The 15,765-nt window shown below is 38.5% G+C and overlaps 2 protein-coding genes across 12 annotated transcripts in view; one reads left to right on the top strand and one right to left on the bottom strand.

Moving 5' to 3' along the window:
- Positions 1 to 15,765, top strand: part of KCNC1 (potassium voltage-gated channel subfamily C member 1) — a 112,959-nt gene that overhangs the window by 94,173 nt on the left and 3,021 nt on the right. The window contains exon 4 of one of the 5 annotated variants that reach the window (XM_064163584.1): positions 354 to 2,548. The exons of 3 other annotated variants lie outside the window; for them this stretch is intronic. In XM_064163584.1, the coding sequence (XP_064019654.1) occupies positions 354 to 490 (137 nt within the window). In that variant the 3' untranslated portion in view covers positions 491 to 2,548. Of the gene's footprint in view, positions 1 to 353; positions 2,549 to 15,765 lie in introns of those variants that run through there. One more of the 5 variants, XM_064163585.1, reaches the window with a different exon arrangement.
- SERGEF (secretion regulating guanine nucleotide exchange factor) overlaps positions 9,388 to 15,765 on the bottom strand; it is a 144,048-nt gene continuing 137,670 nt past the window's right edge. For 2 of the 7 annotated variants that reach the window (XM_064163592.1, XM_064163596.1), the window contains one exon: positions 15,168 to 15,424. In XM_064163592.1, the coding sequence (XP_064019662.1) occupies positions 15,369 to 15,424 (56 nt within the window). In that variant the 3' untranslated portion in view covers positions 15,168 to 15,368. Of the gene's footprint in view, positions 11,600 to 15,167; positions 15,425 to 15,765 lie in introns of those variants that run through there. The other 5 variants (XM_064163590.1, XR_010306725.1, XR_010306731.1 and 2 more) reach the window with 5 other exon arrangements.

The following is a 15,765-nucleotide window of genomic DNA, read 5'->3' as shown; positions in this document are numbered from 1 at the left end:
GCCTGAGGTCAAAATGCATGAAGTGGAAGGGAGAAGTATGTCTGAATATATAATTGATACAAAGAAAATTCCTCCCACTGACTTTTCTTTTTTAGAGTACAACCATGTTGCTGCCTGTAGGATCAATTACATAGCCTGAACTTCCTTGAGAAATCATTTTTCAAAAGTATACATATATATTTTTTAAAACATGTTCTGTACTACAACAGCCTTCCAGTCATGTTGCAAGTGATACTACTCTCGGCATGTCCATGCATGCAGATGCTATTGAACTGGCTACAATGTTGACCTCATTCTTAGTCCATTCTGTCATTGATCCAATGCTGTACTTTGCATTTTTCTTTTAAATGAAGGTTACGAAATGTCACGGAGCCTTAACAGCATAGCTGGCATAAGTGGAAAAGCGATAGGATTATCCTCAGTGTCTGCGCCCTACAGCTCTCCTAGTCCAGTGAGACGTTCTTGGTCTCCCATCCCATCTATATTGTAGCATGGATCAGTAGCAGAGAATGGTCTAAAAAGCTTTATTTTTAATTAGCCTATGCTATGTTGCATATAATCCAGGTGACTAAGTCTGAAGATGCAATGTCTCACAGTAGCACCTGCTGGGAATGGTGTTACTACTGATGCTAGGTGACAACACTCCTAAATAGCACTCAGATCACAATAGGCAGGCATTTGCATAGTACTGGTGGGCCATACATGCTGCATGGTATCAGTACACAGGATGAAGAGTAGATGCACCAAATAGTTTCCTTGCTGGTGCATCCTGCTAGTATATGCTGATTTTGGTTAATGGTGGATCTACTGGCTCTGTATGGAATGTGTTAGGCATTTAGTCAATAACGAAACATGCCAACGATGGAAGATTTTGCTTTTCTCAGGATATTTTTGAGCCATAGGAACCCTGCAGGAGTTTGAGCAAACAAGCACAGTAGGATGAAACTTTGCATGGGCGCCTATTTTAAGCTGAAAGCAATACTCAGACACACTGTAGAGAGGTCTCGGTCTCGCTGCATGGAAAAAAAAATCCTGTTGAAGAAGAATATGGCTGCCTCTGCATGTAGCTATTTCACCTTTTCCTCCTTCCTTTAAAACTAAGATGCCGAGCTTGATGTGAAAAGCGCAGGGAAGAAGCTCAAGTACTGATTGTATTCTTTACATGCAGATCTTTGCAAAGAAAGTCCAGTCATTGCTAAATATATGCCAACAGAGGCAGTCAGAGTGACCTGACAAGGCAAGATGGAGATGAACATTGATGGCTAATAAACATCTGTGTGGAACTGTGCAGGCATAGAAGACCTTCTCATTTGGACAAAGTTAACTCGCTCCATGCAGGTTTTATGGATGATTCTTCGTCGGTTTGGAGTTGTACTAGAGATGCAGGCTTTTTCTACGGCCAAAATGTAACAAAACTGTAGAAGATCCTCTTTTCTTTTTTTTTTTTTTTAATCTATTTTTTTGTTCCATAGCATGAATTGCATGAAGAAAAAAATTTTTAAAATAAAAAAAAAAAACCAACAAACCACAAAAAACAAACAAACAAAACAACAACAAAAAAACTAACAAGAAACACTGCAACTGTATGATTAAGGAGAAAAAAAAGCAAAGTTATATATTTTCTTTCAAAGCTCTTTACTTTTACATACATTGTTGTAGCCAAAATGTAAAACATTATAAAACTGTACATTTCTTTGCTATGGATCGCTTCTTTTTGTATACAAGATACAGAGTAATGGTTTTAAAGTGCAATCAGGCAGTCATCGGTCATATTGACCACGCCTTCACAGTTCATCACACCCACACGGAAATCAAGAACTTTTATTCCAACTAGAAGTGTATAAAAATAAGAAAAACTTTTTCCTGTCTGTTTTTGTTGGCATGCTTGTGACACATGGGACCTTCCTTCGGACCTGACAGTAACGGCTGGTCTAGATTTAATTTTCCAGCTCTGGTTATGTTGTATTTTATTGATGTATAGATCCAACGTAAAGACCCTTCATAAATTGTTCATATTAAGTAATCAGTATTAATTTTAAACAAAAGAGGTGTTACTTTAAAACTGGGACTTACAGTACAAAATCAGGAAAATATTCAAGTTATAAATGGTCTCAAAGTTTAAGAAACAAGACAACAGCATTGTATGCAATTTAGTACTGAGTAAAATGCATGCACAATGTTATGCAAAACAATTCTAGCATGAAATAAATTTTGTATCATGGTTTCAGTGCCTGCTGTATAGTGTAAAGGGGAATCCTTTTCTGAAGTGATCAGGGGTTTCCAGAGACTTGCTTCTAAAATCTTGAATAAATACAGTGTTCTCAACAGAAATGTAGGAGAAAAGCTTGATATTGCTTTGGTTCTACAATGCTGATTTTGGTTAGTAGATAATAAACGAAGCCTGCAAACACTTGATACAACCGATGTCTGAAGAATTCACACCATTAGTAATTTTTCGAGGGAAGATTAAAATCACCTATCAGTATCTAGGTATCTTCCTTTTCCCCTCCCCAACAATAATAAAAGTTTGTCTTTTTAGCTGATTAAATGAATTCAGTTTTTCTTAAGTCTTTGGGCCCTGTCCTTCACTTGCTTTTCACTGAGCCACAGCATTCCACTTGATATGAAACTCTCAAAGAAATCCAGGTGCCTGAGTTGCACTTTATTTGCTACACAAAACATGCATCAGTCAGAACCAAGAAACAATGGGATTAAATTTCAGTTCAACTGCTATAATAACAACTATGGACTTTGCATCAACAGCATCTTGATTGACTGAGCCTTTTTGGTAATGTACTTCTATAAGGAAGGAAACTTCATCCTCACATGAGAAACTTCAAATGAGCTGGCAATCTTCTAGGCAAGCTATGGCATCTGAAAATGCTCATGACAATAGACATTTAATAGAATAATATTCCTGTGGTCTGGATGAAGTGGAGATCAAACCCAAAAAACTAGAAGAAACACTCAAAGCTCTGGTAAGTGCTAAATTATAAACAAAACCAACTGCAACTGGACCTTGTCTTCACAAAACTCTTGCTCCAAAAGGAAAAATCAGGAAGACTGCAAGCTGTGTTTCATGAACAAAGGCTGATAATCTCAGTTTGTACATAACTAGAGAACTCCTTTGTAGTCCCTTCATGGAGCATTATGTACTTGATTTCTATTTCAGCTGACTATCCTTTCTGCCAAGAACTACTTTTCTCTGTCTGTTTCTATCCTGTTCTTAGCTGATAAACGGGCAATTTCTTACCTCCGGAGTTAAGATCCAGGTTAATCCTGGATCCAAAAGTTGCCTAATGAACATCATTTCCTCTTATAATGTATTACAAAGCCAGAAATAGATTTATCTGCTCCATTTTCTTATTTAACACTAACTCAAGAGCACAGCATGAAGGCTGTTCAAATTGTCCATTACCATAAGGAACTCTTAACAATTCAGCCCTGTAAATCCCACATAGATTTTACCCTTGCACTTCACTCTGCATATACGAGAGCCTTAGCTACCAAGTTGGGTACACATGCTCTACAGCAATTGTCATTCCATGCTATGTTTTACATCTACCACTCCCACTTTCATTTAGGTACTCCCTCAGCTTATTCTTATTTGAGGTAATTGTCTTTTGCTATAAACCCTTCAGAAACAGAAAAGCGCTTCTATCCATGACCTTTCAGGAGATTCTCTAAAGCTTAAGGTCTGTCTGACCTCAGAGTTCCTCCTGCACAACAGCAGGGGAAAAAGAGAATGCAGGGAAACAGAGAAAGACAACTGACAAATTTAAGGAGGTGTTGCACCAAATCCTGACACTGAATCCTCAGAGAAACTTAACACATCATTCCAGCTGCCTTATTCTTAAGGCGCTTTTGCTAGGATATTAAAATGTGGATTCCTTCAAGCCTGCCCACTCCCACCACACAAGGCATGTATCATTACAGCACTAAAACTATACACTTGACTAGATTCTGATCTCAGACCTGCAATAATGCCACCAACTACTTTTGATTCACAGCATCCCAAGTAAAAGCAGAAGCACATTTTGTAGTTCCACTACATTCTGTCTGTTCTCCAACAGAAATGACTATCCAGGTTTCTTCCTCTGCAAATTCAGGCAATGGAACCCCAGCTAGAGGGGCTGATACTTGTCCTTCACCTGAACCTGCTAGCCATTAGTGGTTTATTATTTGGTAACATTAAAAGCACCACAAATTCTATGCATAGAGCTTTTCCTTCATCTGTGTGAAGGTATTCCGTTTTCTGGACTGAGCAGGTGTTTCCACAACTACAATGTCAGACAGCAAGGATTTGAAGTGGTCTCTGCTCTCTCACTCCAATAGAAGTCTAGCTAATACTGCTATGATAACGCTCAAGTGCAGCAGTCATTAATCTGGATAAAGTGATTTTTCATGTAAATTGCATTCTCTCTCCTTAAAGTTTCTGGGAAAAAAAAAAAAATTACATCACTGAAACAAATGGCTGATAGGAGAAATGAGCAGGCTGAAATACAGAAGAGAGCAAATAGGGCTAAGGAAAGTGCATTCAGAAAGGAACTGAGCACAGCACTGCTTAAAAAAAGACAGCCTACCTCTCTGCTTTCCACATAAATAAGCTGAAAGTATCTTTGTCTCCGAGGTCACACAAACTAAATTCCCTTCATGAAAAAGGCTTAAATTATGCAGGTCATTTTTAAGTCACTTATTTGGAGTTTGGGCATAGAGCACGCATCCATTTCAAAGTCCTCAAACCTCTGTACTCACCTAGGACTGTAGGTTCAACATTTCTCTCTTAGAGGAATAGTTATTTGCAATTAGTAACAATATTTGAGCTCAATTTGAATTTGAAATTAGAATATAGATCCAGAATGGCACCATGACTTTCCCCCCCTTATTTCCTTTAAAACAAATGCTTTAAATGTAAGCCCCCATGGGCTTCACCTGTCTCCATAAGATACGCTTCCTGGTTCAGAGTAACAAAGCCAGGGTTTCAACCTCAGCATTCACTCAAGCATTTAAAAAAAACCCCAAAACTTTACACAAATACATAGGCCCAAACATCTCCAGGTGCCAAATATCAAGATTGTATACTTCAAGGCCTTATTGGTTTCTCTACTGCCCATGGAGCACAGGTAAGAGATTCCTTAGTCAGCAAAAGGCAGAGTTCTGCAGTTCCAATAGCCCAGTTATGACTCTAAGGTACCTCACAGCTTACAGACCCAAAGGACAATACAGCCCATGCAGAGGCTGCTGACAGTGAGTCACACCAGAACAGGAGACTCATGGCTTGAGGCCAAGCAAATAAGCTCAGCAGGAGCCATGCTTTGCGTTGGTGGTGTCAGTGCAAGTGGGTGACTGGGAAAGAGGCAGCAGTAGCATAAGAGGTGTGAAATGAGAAGGACACGGGATGGGTCTGGAAAATAGGTCATGCAAGTAGGAGATAGGGGAGCATGTGAAGAGACAACAATCAGTGGTGAGGGGGAAAGAAGAGCAAGGAGAGAAAGAACAACTAACAGCAATGAGGCTTAGTTTTAAAAACACACTACAAAAAAACCCTAACTAATGATAACAACAAAACCCAAAGCCTCAGCCTGGGACTCAAGAGGAAATTTTATTCTTGGCTCTGCTGTGGTCCTGCTTGATTACCTTGTTTGGGGCATTCCAATCTTTTTGTGCCTCAGGATATTATCTCCTTTTTAAAGTCCATGGAGGCCAAAAGAATAAAAGTGGCATTTAAGTAAAAACAGTTATCATAATCTATTCAGAATTAAGGTACCAGAGGAGAGAAGCACTTTTATTACTGAGAAGATGCCACATTTCCTTGTCTGCAGAAAAGCATGATGTCCCTGCAGGAATCCCTTTTCTTTTGTGCTTTAAAGCAAAGGATTATTATGGAACATGATTAAGCACCCACACAGTTAAAATAACAGAGCATCTTCATTACTGATTGGCAACTCCTTTGCTGCCTTAATTTAGGTACCACATGTCTTCATGCATTCAAATAATTTAAAACAAAACAAAAGCTGAACTCCTTTGATGGTTCAGCAAAAAGCTAAAATCATGCCAGAACATTAAAAATCTCACCATTCTTGGTCCCCCTTCTAAATATAAAAAAGTAAAAATGCTCTCTTAAAGTGTTCATGTGTACTTGACAGATGATGATCATATTGATCTGAAATTCTGCAGTTTTGACTGACAAAGTCTTGATCACAAACTCTGCAGACAGTACTCCCCTTGAGACTGCATTGTATCTCAACAATAAGGTGGCCCATAGGCAAAGCAATCTGGAAACTGATGAGGAAAATTGGAACAAATCAAGAGGCTAGGGATCACAGGAATTGGCCATAAAGTTGACCATCTCACAACCTGCAATGACTTTTCTGAAAGTAAATCAAAATTCAACATGTCACACAATAAAAATGCCTAAGGTAGTTTTGCAAAATAAAGGTAATTTCTGAAATTTCTCATCACCATAGGCAGCTTTTTTTTTTTTAGGAGTAATTACTTTGTTGCTCAATTCCAATCAAGCTAAAAAATGTGTTCTCCCAGTATGCTAAATTTATGCTTCCTCACTCTCCCACAAAGTAACACATAGTTCATGCAAGTCACATTCATATACAGAGACCATTTTCACTGCTGAGTATTTTCAGCCACATGCTGTCTTTCCATGTTCAGCAGAGGCGCTAATGAGTAAAAATTGCCCCTGCATTAGGAACAAGTGAATGCAGAGATAGCTTACTGATCAATCTGAAATAAATGCATGAACAGGTAGATAACGTGCCTTACTTCAGTCCTTTCCACCTCTACAGATGCTACAAAGTAATGGATTTATATATGCAGTTTCTCCAAATCAACTTTAAAGGCTGGCATGGTTAACACTTGCCTTTATAGTTATTTTTTGGGACATTCATCCAACAAAAGGCCTTTTCCATATATCCAAAGCATTTTGAATCAAGGCAATTAAATCATTCTTTCTAACACAGAGCAAAACACCTAAGACCAGCATTTATCAGGAATCAAGAATGGCACAAAGGAAAAAACCAAAACATGTACTACCTGTTTTTCTGCACATACATCAAGATACTGATTTGTCAAAAGTTCAAATATCCAATCATTTTTGGATCAGCTAGACTTTTCAGTTAATTCAGTGTAAGTTCTACTTTTCTACTGTTTACCTTTTCAAGTGCAATCAAACCCACACAAGGCAATTCTCTACCACAGACTTCATCCACTCACAGCCTTTGCAAAGCAAGACTTGGGGTTTCTACTTCAGTATTTTCTTCATCCCTTCATGGAATTTTCAGTTTCTCCAAACTCTAAGCTGGGAGTAAATATCACAAACATGACTGATGACATATTCTGGAGTCTTTTTAAAGAAAATATCTAGCTGAAAGTGAAAGCACAAAGCATGCCATATGTCTTAAAAATAACATTGCAAAGACAACGTAAGAGACTTTTTGGTGAAAACAAAGTATCACAATTTCTGTGACAAAGATCTATCATTGTCTTGATTTCTAATACAGAGGAAAAGTGGAATTCCCAAAGTGATGCAAGTCTTGTTTAAATCAGATCCAGAGTTCATGGAATTTATAAGTATTTTATTAAATGCTGAACTGGGTCACAGGCCTGATCTAAACATTGCTGAGGCTGGAAGTGAGCACAGATTTTGCTGTTCCAAATAAAGAGAACTAGACATTTCAAGATATGCTACGAACCAAAAAACAAAACCCACTGCAGGCCAATAATTAATATTATTATTAATAAACAGTGATAAAGGGGAAACAACAATGTTCAAGAAATAGAACAGTTTGTCCCTCACCTCACTCCCATCATACCAGCTAGCTGGAATGCTGCTGTCCCTCTGTGCTTGTTCAGTCTTCTGGACCTGCAGGTTGAATCTGTCTTCGCCTTTTGTCCTCCTTTCCCGCGATGTTTCAGCTGACTATGTCAAGATCTCCACTGCCATGTTTTTCCACAATCACCTTTCTCCTGTACATTCAAGCTCATCTCCTTCATCTGTTTTCCATCTTCATCTTTAAATCTTATGATTCCAAAATGTCGTCTCATGCAAAATCAAACCACATTCTTCCCATCCCCATAATTTTTTCTGTGTTCAACCACACAGCTGAGCAAAACCTCTTGTCACTCAGGCAGAAATTACCTTTATGGCAGTTGCAGATAGCAAGAACTAGTTAGTCACCAACAGGGCTGACAACATGTAGATAGGGGAGGAAATCCAGTGTCATGTAACAAGTGGTGACTAGGCAAAAAGGAAGTAAGACAACTGAATTTTTCTTTCAAATGAACACACTTCAAATCCAGGGTCCAGCAGCTGTAGCAGAAAAGCGTCAAGTCACTCAGCAAAGCTACAGAAAGTCAAATAACCCCAGTGAATGCCAAGCAGCCTAAACAGACTCTCCAAGAGGCAGTTTCTTCTGACACAACACACGTATTTCCCTACCTGCTCTTTAAAATGGAACAGGAGCATCTTGCACCAGTGCATGTGGAGGTTGAATAAGTCACAACTGCAGATCTCCTAGGGCTTTAAACAACAGAAGCACACACAACTTCCTTCTTCCCCTCCACCCAGGAGCCTGAAAGTTCTCTGGACTGAAGGTCAAGGGTTCACAACTTGCTCTCCAGTAAAGCTGTAAAGTCACCTCCTACTCTTCATGAACATGAGCCCATTGGCAGGTTTACTTCTTTTGAGAAAATGGGAGAAGAGAGTAGCCACACAAACACTTGCCTACCTTGCTCTACTGGTTTGTTTTTTGTATATGCACATGAACACATATTTTACAAACCTTGTCAGTTTGCTTGCACATGAAGGTGAAAGTAGAATGCTTACAAAAAAGGCTTCCTTTGTTTAGCACTGAATGTCTGCATACCAATGCCTGTCTGTGTCACAGAAGCATTGCAATAGTGCACTGGCTTGTCAATTTGCCTTGCAGAGACTGATCTTCTCCATCAAGACATTGGCAATAGTCACTAACATCTGGACACCATTGATTACAGGAGGAAGACAGCAAACAGAGCAAACTAACATACAAAACAGAACATTAATTTCTGAATATGAAAGCAACAACTTGAATTTGACACTCAACCATGTACCATCTACAATTCAGTCTTCAAACTAAGCAGCAGTCCTGACTGGTAACAAAGCATTCCGTATGTCAAGCTTTCAAGACGAGACATTACTTCCAAAGTTTTCAATCTATATAGGCAACTAGACAAAGGAGAGAAAATGCAATTCTTGTCCTGTCAAAGACACAGATATGAAATACAATATCAGGCCCAGGAACAAAACAAATCTTCCTTTCTTTCCTCCTCATCACCTCAAATAATTCTTCGCGTTTCCAAATGTGTGTTCATATTACACGTTACAAGTCCAGAACATTTCAAATAAACAAGTCACATTTATTTATCATAGAATTCATCCCATTCTTCTGCAGTTAACTGCAAGAACAGCACAGACAAAATATGCTCAGTACAGTAACCCCATGGTGGAGAGCGCATATACTAGCTGTAATTAATCAAGGAACAGAATTATTTAAAGGACACGATTACTGGAACAAGATCATTTATTCAGTATACACATCTTGGAGAAAGCAAAGAGTAGAAACCTCAGACAGCAATACCAAAGAAAGCATAAGAGGAACTCTTCAGTGCATGTAATAGAGAGACTGTGACATCTAGAAAATGGCACTGAGTAGAGTCAAGAAATAGCAGCTTAGGCGAGTAAAAAGTGCAAGAGGTCACAGCCCAGTACAGTACATGGCCATTAAGAACTACAACTAACACATGGATTAAAACCCCCACTTCAGAATACTAGTCTCAACTCTGCACTTTTTGCAGGAGTCATTTGATTACACTTAAGAATTCTTTCAGTAACAGAACTGTTATAATCAGCCTCATACTCAGTTCAAGTTTCTCATTCACTGAATAGAAAAACAAAATGCTTTACAAATTAGGCTATGAACTGTTATTTCTGTAAAACCAAGGGGAAAGTGGAGAGGGAGAATCTTTGCAGCCCATATTAACACCTTCATTTCTTCCCCTTCATGTATAAGCTGATACATGATTAGAAAACCTTCCTGTCCTATTTCCTAAGAGCCCTTCTCTGAGAGTTTTGTAATGTGTAAACTTCCCTGCTATAAAAATTAAACCACTGTTTAGCAACAGTAAGTCTCATTAAAAGGTGCATTTACCACATAGTAGTATTCTCTATATTTGGAGCTTGAAACACATCAAATACCATTGCAAATGTGGATGGCAAACACCCAGTTTAACATCCACTGCATTTGTGTAGAACAGTTTTATAAATAGCTTCCAAAATTCTGCTCAACTTGGGCAGCTAATAATAGCTTAAGATAATGTACACTTTTTCATTTCCTACATTCTCTGCCAAGCACTCACCTGGAACAAGTACTGTAGACATTCGGAACAGTAACTCAGCTGGGCTGCCAAATGGATGTGAGAACTAACCTGAACTTCTCGGGAGCATTCTGGTCTGTCTTTTAGGCTGGAGAATTTCTGGTTAGATTTTTAAGTCTTCTTATTCAAAGGCAGTTAGATGAAGGAGTTATGTTGGATCAAACCGTCCTCAACAGCTACAACTGACTTATGCCCTTTGACAAGAACTTCACTGCTGTTTCCAAGATTTATTGGAAGTTTTTTCTTCCCTAGGCAATAGCTTCAGAAACTTCCATTTGCAAGTGAATGATTAATTCATGCAGATTTTCAATCCTACAAATCCATAATAAATTGATGTCTGGCACAGAAGATAATTCCTCAGAAATACTACTCCTTTCAGTTCAATCAAGATATAGCTACTTCAGAAGAGTCTCATTTTCCCCTTTTACTGGCCTTCTAAGTTACAGCTTTTTCTTTTTAAAATCCTCATCTTCTGTTTAAAATGCGTGTGTGCATCTATTTATGTTCACTGGCATTTCTCTGTGATGCAGACTGGATTTTCTGAGATGCCAGGAGTTCACAACTCTAGACACTGGCAGGTGCAACACATGCTTATCATGATGCAAAGATACCATAATAAAAGACCAGAAAGGGCCTTATGTATTCACCTTCTCACACCATATCCTCAGTCTGAATTTATACGCTGATGACAGGAAATTAAGCACTCTTTCTTCTTCAAAGATTTTTCAAAAGAACAAGAAAAGAAAAAAGCCCAAAACACTCTGTATCAAATGGTATTGCATCAAAGCAAAACATTTGCCATTCTCTCTGTGTGTGGGTAAGAAAGTCAGTAACTATGCAAAGGACCCAGGAAAACAATAGTTAAAATACTACTATTTTCCATGCAAACTTGGTCCTTTTAGTCTTAGAAAAATCCTCTGCACTTTCCAAAGTATTACAATCCTCTTGTAGCACTTCTGGGATATGCAGTCCAATGGTAGCCATTCACATTCATGATGCTACAACTTCAGGTTTGGAGTTTGACAGAGAGCCATGGAGTGTCCTGCCCCACATCCAACTAAAATCTGCTTCATGTAACTGAGAGCTTTGATTGGCTTTGGGACGTGAACATTCACTTCTGTGCCATCGCCACACATTCCGTGTTCATTCCACCCCCAAGAGAAGCACTGGCCACCTAAAAGAGAGGATACAAAATTCAGAATAAAGACCATAGAAACACAACAGCTTTGGTTAGTTTTGGGGAACAGATCAGCAGATCATCCCTTCTAATCAGATTCTAAGAAATTCTTTTAAAGTGGAGAAAAACAATGTCTGGTTCTCTTTAGAATGTCAATAAACCCAAATGAATTATTCCCCATCTTCTTCCATGTTATTAACAATATATAAGAAATACATAAGTATTAAAGATATTTGAAAATAACTTAGCAAATGCAAGGTTCAGGATTTACAGAGTCCACAGAAATTTCTCTGTGTTTTAATGACCTTTCCTGAAATGATGTGGAAATGACGTGGATTCCCTGTCAAATTCTCCCAAGCAAGCGAAACTATCACAAACCAAGCTTTGTGATTTTAATCATTCACAGTGTGGTCTGTAAGACTGGAGAAAAGAGTCGCAGAGCAGTCAAATGTACATTTCATTCCTATTTTCAAGTTCACATCTCACTTTTTTCCCTTTAAATACAGGTCTCCAACAACTTGCCTTTCTCTTATTCATCCTACCTCTTCTGCTTGCTTCGACATTATTGTGCTGCTTCGATTCTCCTTATTTTGCCTCCTTATTATTTATTTTTTTAACACCTACTCTTTCGTATCCCAAATCATGATCCATGCATTATTACACTGCCACGGTACTCTTTCTTGAAGCACAATATGTAAATTTTGTTCTATATATGGCTGCAATAACAAAAAAATCCACCAATAAAACCTTCTTAGTCTGAACTGCATGAGATATTTCTTTCCTATTTCCTTTTCTTTATTTAGCTGTCACGGCCTGTGCCTGTGAATTTTTGAGCTAAAATAGAAAGCCATCCTACAATGTTTCTGATGCCATTGTTATACTTTTGAAAAGTAGCAGGTATTAACAGCACAAAGTACCACTCTGGAGTCCAAGTTCTTCACTGTGAGTGTGGCGAGGCCCTGGAATGGGCTGCCCAGAGAGGTGGTCGAAACCCCATCCCTGGAGGTGGGGGATGAGGCTCTAGACAGCCTGATCTAGTGTGAGGTATCCCTGCCCATGGCAGAGGGGTTGGAACTACATGATCCCTCTAATCCCTTCCAAACCTGACTGATTCTATGTTTCTAAGTGCCAAAATTCACCAAATTCAACCCCAATCATAATTTCTAAATATTTTTGCATTCAAAATTCAGAAAGATTACTCGAAAGCTAGTAGGACCATTTTTCTTTTCTGCAAATATCGTAACATTCGTGGCTGTTTTCTTTACATATTAGTATATTCAAGTTCTCTCCTTCTGTAATTCAGTGTAAACTTTAGTAAAGTCAGACATAATTGACAATCTTTAAGGCAGTGGAACATCATAAAACATCAGCAGAACATCACAGTAGGCTAGATACAGCAGTTCTGTATTCTTAGACAGCAGATTTTCATGACTACATACGCACAATGTTGACAACCTAATCTGCATCGTAAGTGCACATACACATTCTGCAGGAAAGTACCCAACAGCAAATGTGCAACATATTCCACGTAAGCATCAACAGATGAGAACATCCAAGAGGATAATGGAAATTTTATTTCTTTTTTAGAATTTAAGGTAAAAAAAATTACCCAAATATTAATGAGAATGAAAATGACATCACAAATTGAGACTGAAGACACATCATAGATTAATTACATGGAGGGGAGGGGTGGGAAGGAAATGACAGAAAGAAACCATAACGCACATTGGAAAAGGCATTCTTCTGCCTTTGCAGTTGATATGTGGAACCTGCAATATAAGCCTACTTGGAGGAGAAAAGCTTCCAAGTTAAATGAAGAGAGAACATAACATATCCTTTTATTAATTACATGACTGTGTATGCTTTATGGTACTAGAGAAGCGGCAATTAGCACAAAAGCTTGCATATTTGTACAGAGACTCACTATATCTGAACAAAGGATTTTTTCTTTTAATCTTGTCCCATCAGGACAGAAGAGAGAAAACCAGAAAATTTTGGGAAGCCTTGAATTACGAAGTGCTCAACAGAATGTTACTGGCATAATAAACATTTGAAGAAACGAAGAAGTGCAGTAGGATATTATCCACTCAAATTGATAAACATGGATAGTCAAACATCTGAAAAAAACATCACAGAAACATTTCCCAGACAAGAACATGTCCCCTAAAACAAGGAGATTTACTTCTTCAAGTCTGTAGAAAGGTCACCAGAAACCTTTTTCTATATGACTCCAGCGAGCCCCAAAGTCACTGAAATCGATCAAGAGTGAAAACTGGCAAAAAAAAAAAAAAAAAAAAAAGGGGACCAACTAGGATTTATGAATGGTCATACAAAAAAATTCCTTGTACATGTATGGAGAGGCAGGCAGAAATCTGAAGGGATGAAAGAGCAGCTGACAGATTCAAAATGACAGGCCACAAAAAGGATTCTCATCACATCAGTTCAGAAGTGAAAAAAGCTAAAAGGTAGAGAATTACTGTGGTACTGTGGTTGATTAAACTGCAGGAAAGTACTTCTAGGTAAAATAAATTTGCAGCATATTGGAGAGAGGACAGGATTCTGGGGAAAGGAAAGGAGTTAGGGTCACTCCTTATTGCCAAGTACTCTCTTCTTCAGATGAGAAGAGTATGTGTTCGCAAATGAGATTGCTCTGAGTTAGACTGACTGCACTGAGCTTCAGCCACATAAAAATCAAGCAACTCAACTAGAGATCATTATTGTCTAGTTTTCCTCCAGAGCCAATGGAGTCATTTATGTGTCTCCAACAGGCAATTCCTCTTTATCTAAACACTGGTAGCAAAATCAAATCTATCTCACTCTGGTGACTGTAGAGGGAGACCAAGGTATTGTCTTAGCCCAGACATGTCAGTCTTAAACTAGCTGAAGATAGACTATGATAAATGACATCCTTGCAATTGGTCTGAGGGTAAAGCAAGGAGACCTGGAAACAAGAAAACTACAATTATTTGTGCAGCCTAGTTTCAAGTTACAGTCTGTTTCTAAAGCAGTCTGTGCCCTGTAGACTTATCACTGAAATCTTCAAAAGCTTGCCTCCTTTCTGCTGCTCATCCACTTTTCCAACCATAACAAACACAATTTGGCTGTAAGGACAATCCAAGTGTCTCAAAGCCAAACTATTCATCAGGCAGCTTCACATTTTAAGGATGTGTTAAAATGCTTCAGTAGAGGCTCTACTGTAGAGGTTCTGTGTTCTTATCAGTACTCTAAGATACCACAAATTATTATTTTTTAACTTTAAATTAGTGCTACTGTACAAATGGTTATAGACAAAGTTACAATAGTCAAAAAATCAGTGCCAGGGTGTCATATAAAACTTGAAGGAATGTCCCTCTAGAGCTTTGTATTTTTGTTAGCAGTGAAAGATTTGCAACATGGAAACAGTAACTGAAGGATAAGTCTGTGCATTTTGCACAATGTTATTAAAGGCAGAGTTTTGTAAGTGGACAACGAGATGACATGATTCCAAGACATTATATGGTACCTCAAAAAATAGAAAACAACTTAAGAGATTCATATAGTGCAGTTTTATTTTGGAGCTACATTTTCAAGGAGCAAGCTAACACAGTATGCAGGCAGAAAGCAACATGTGTTTTTGATATTCAGGACAAAGTCATGGTGCTAAAGACATGCCGATTTCAAACATAGCCTCCAGCCAACCATCTGGCCTCACCTCAACTTTACATCATTAGCAGCTCTCTCCAGGCAGCAGACCTAGACCAATTCAGTCCTCTCATCAGTGGTGGTTTTACAGAAGTGAAAAAACAGATGACTTCAGGTCATGCATGTTATACATCCTGGTACCTGGAAAGAACAATTTCCAATGCCCTCAAAGAGCTATTCATAACAAATGCATGAAGCCTGCACAACATAGACTTCTCTGACTCAGTGCTCTAAATTAGTGTCATATGTGATTCGTTATCTTTTTTACAGCAGAGTCACTGTCTTTTAAGTACAGGCAGAGAGAAGGGTTGACTAGTCTATTGCATAATAGAGCAAGGCCTGCAAATTGGGTCAGGGCCTCAATGCCAACTGTCAAAAATACCCAATTACACTCTTGAAGAGAGTCAGAAAATCAACTTGAGTATAAAAGAGGCCAAGTATGGCTTAGAGAGACATGGTGGAATGTGGAGTGCTGTAAAATG

This window comes from Pogoniulus pusillus, chromosome 24 (assembly GCF_015220805.1).
Source record: "Pogoniulus pusillus isolate bPogPus1 chromosome 24, bPogPus1.pri, whole genome shotgun sequence".
Taxonomy (NCBI): domain Eukaryota; kingdom Metazoa; phylum Chordata; class Aves; order Piciformes; family Lybiidae; genus Pogoniulus; species Pogoniulus pusillus.
Note: the sequence above shows the minus strand (reverse complement) of the source record. Positions and strands in the feature narration are given on the sequence as shown.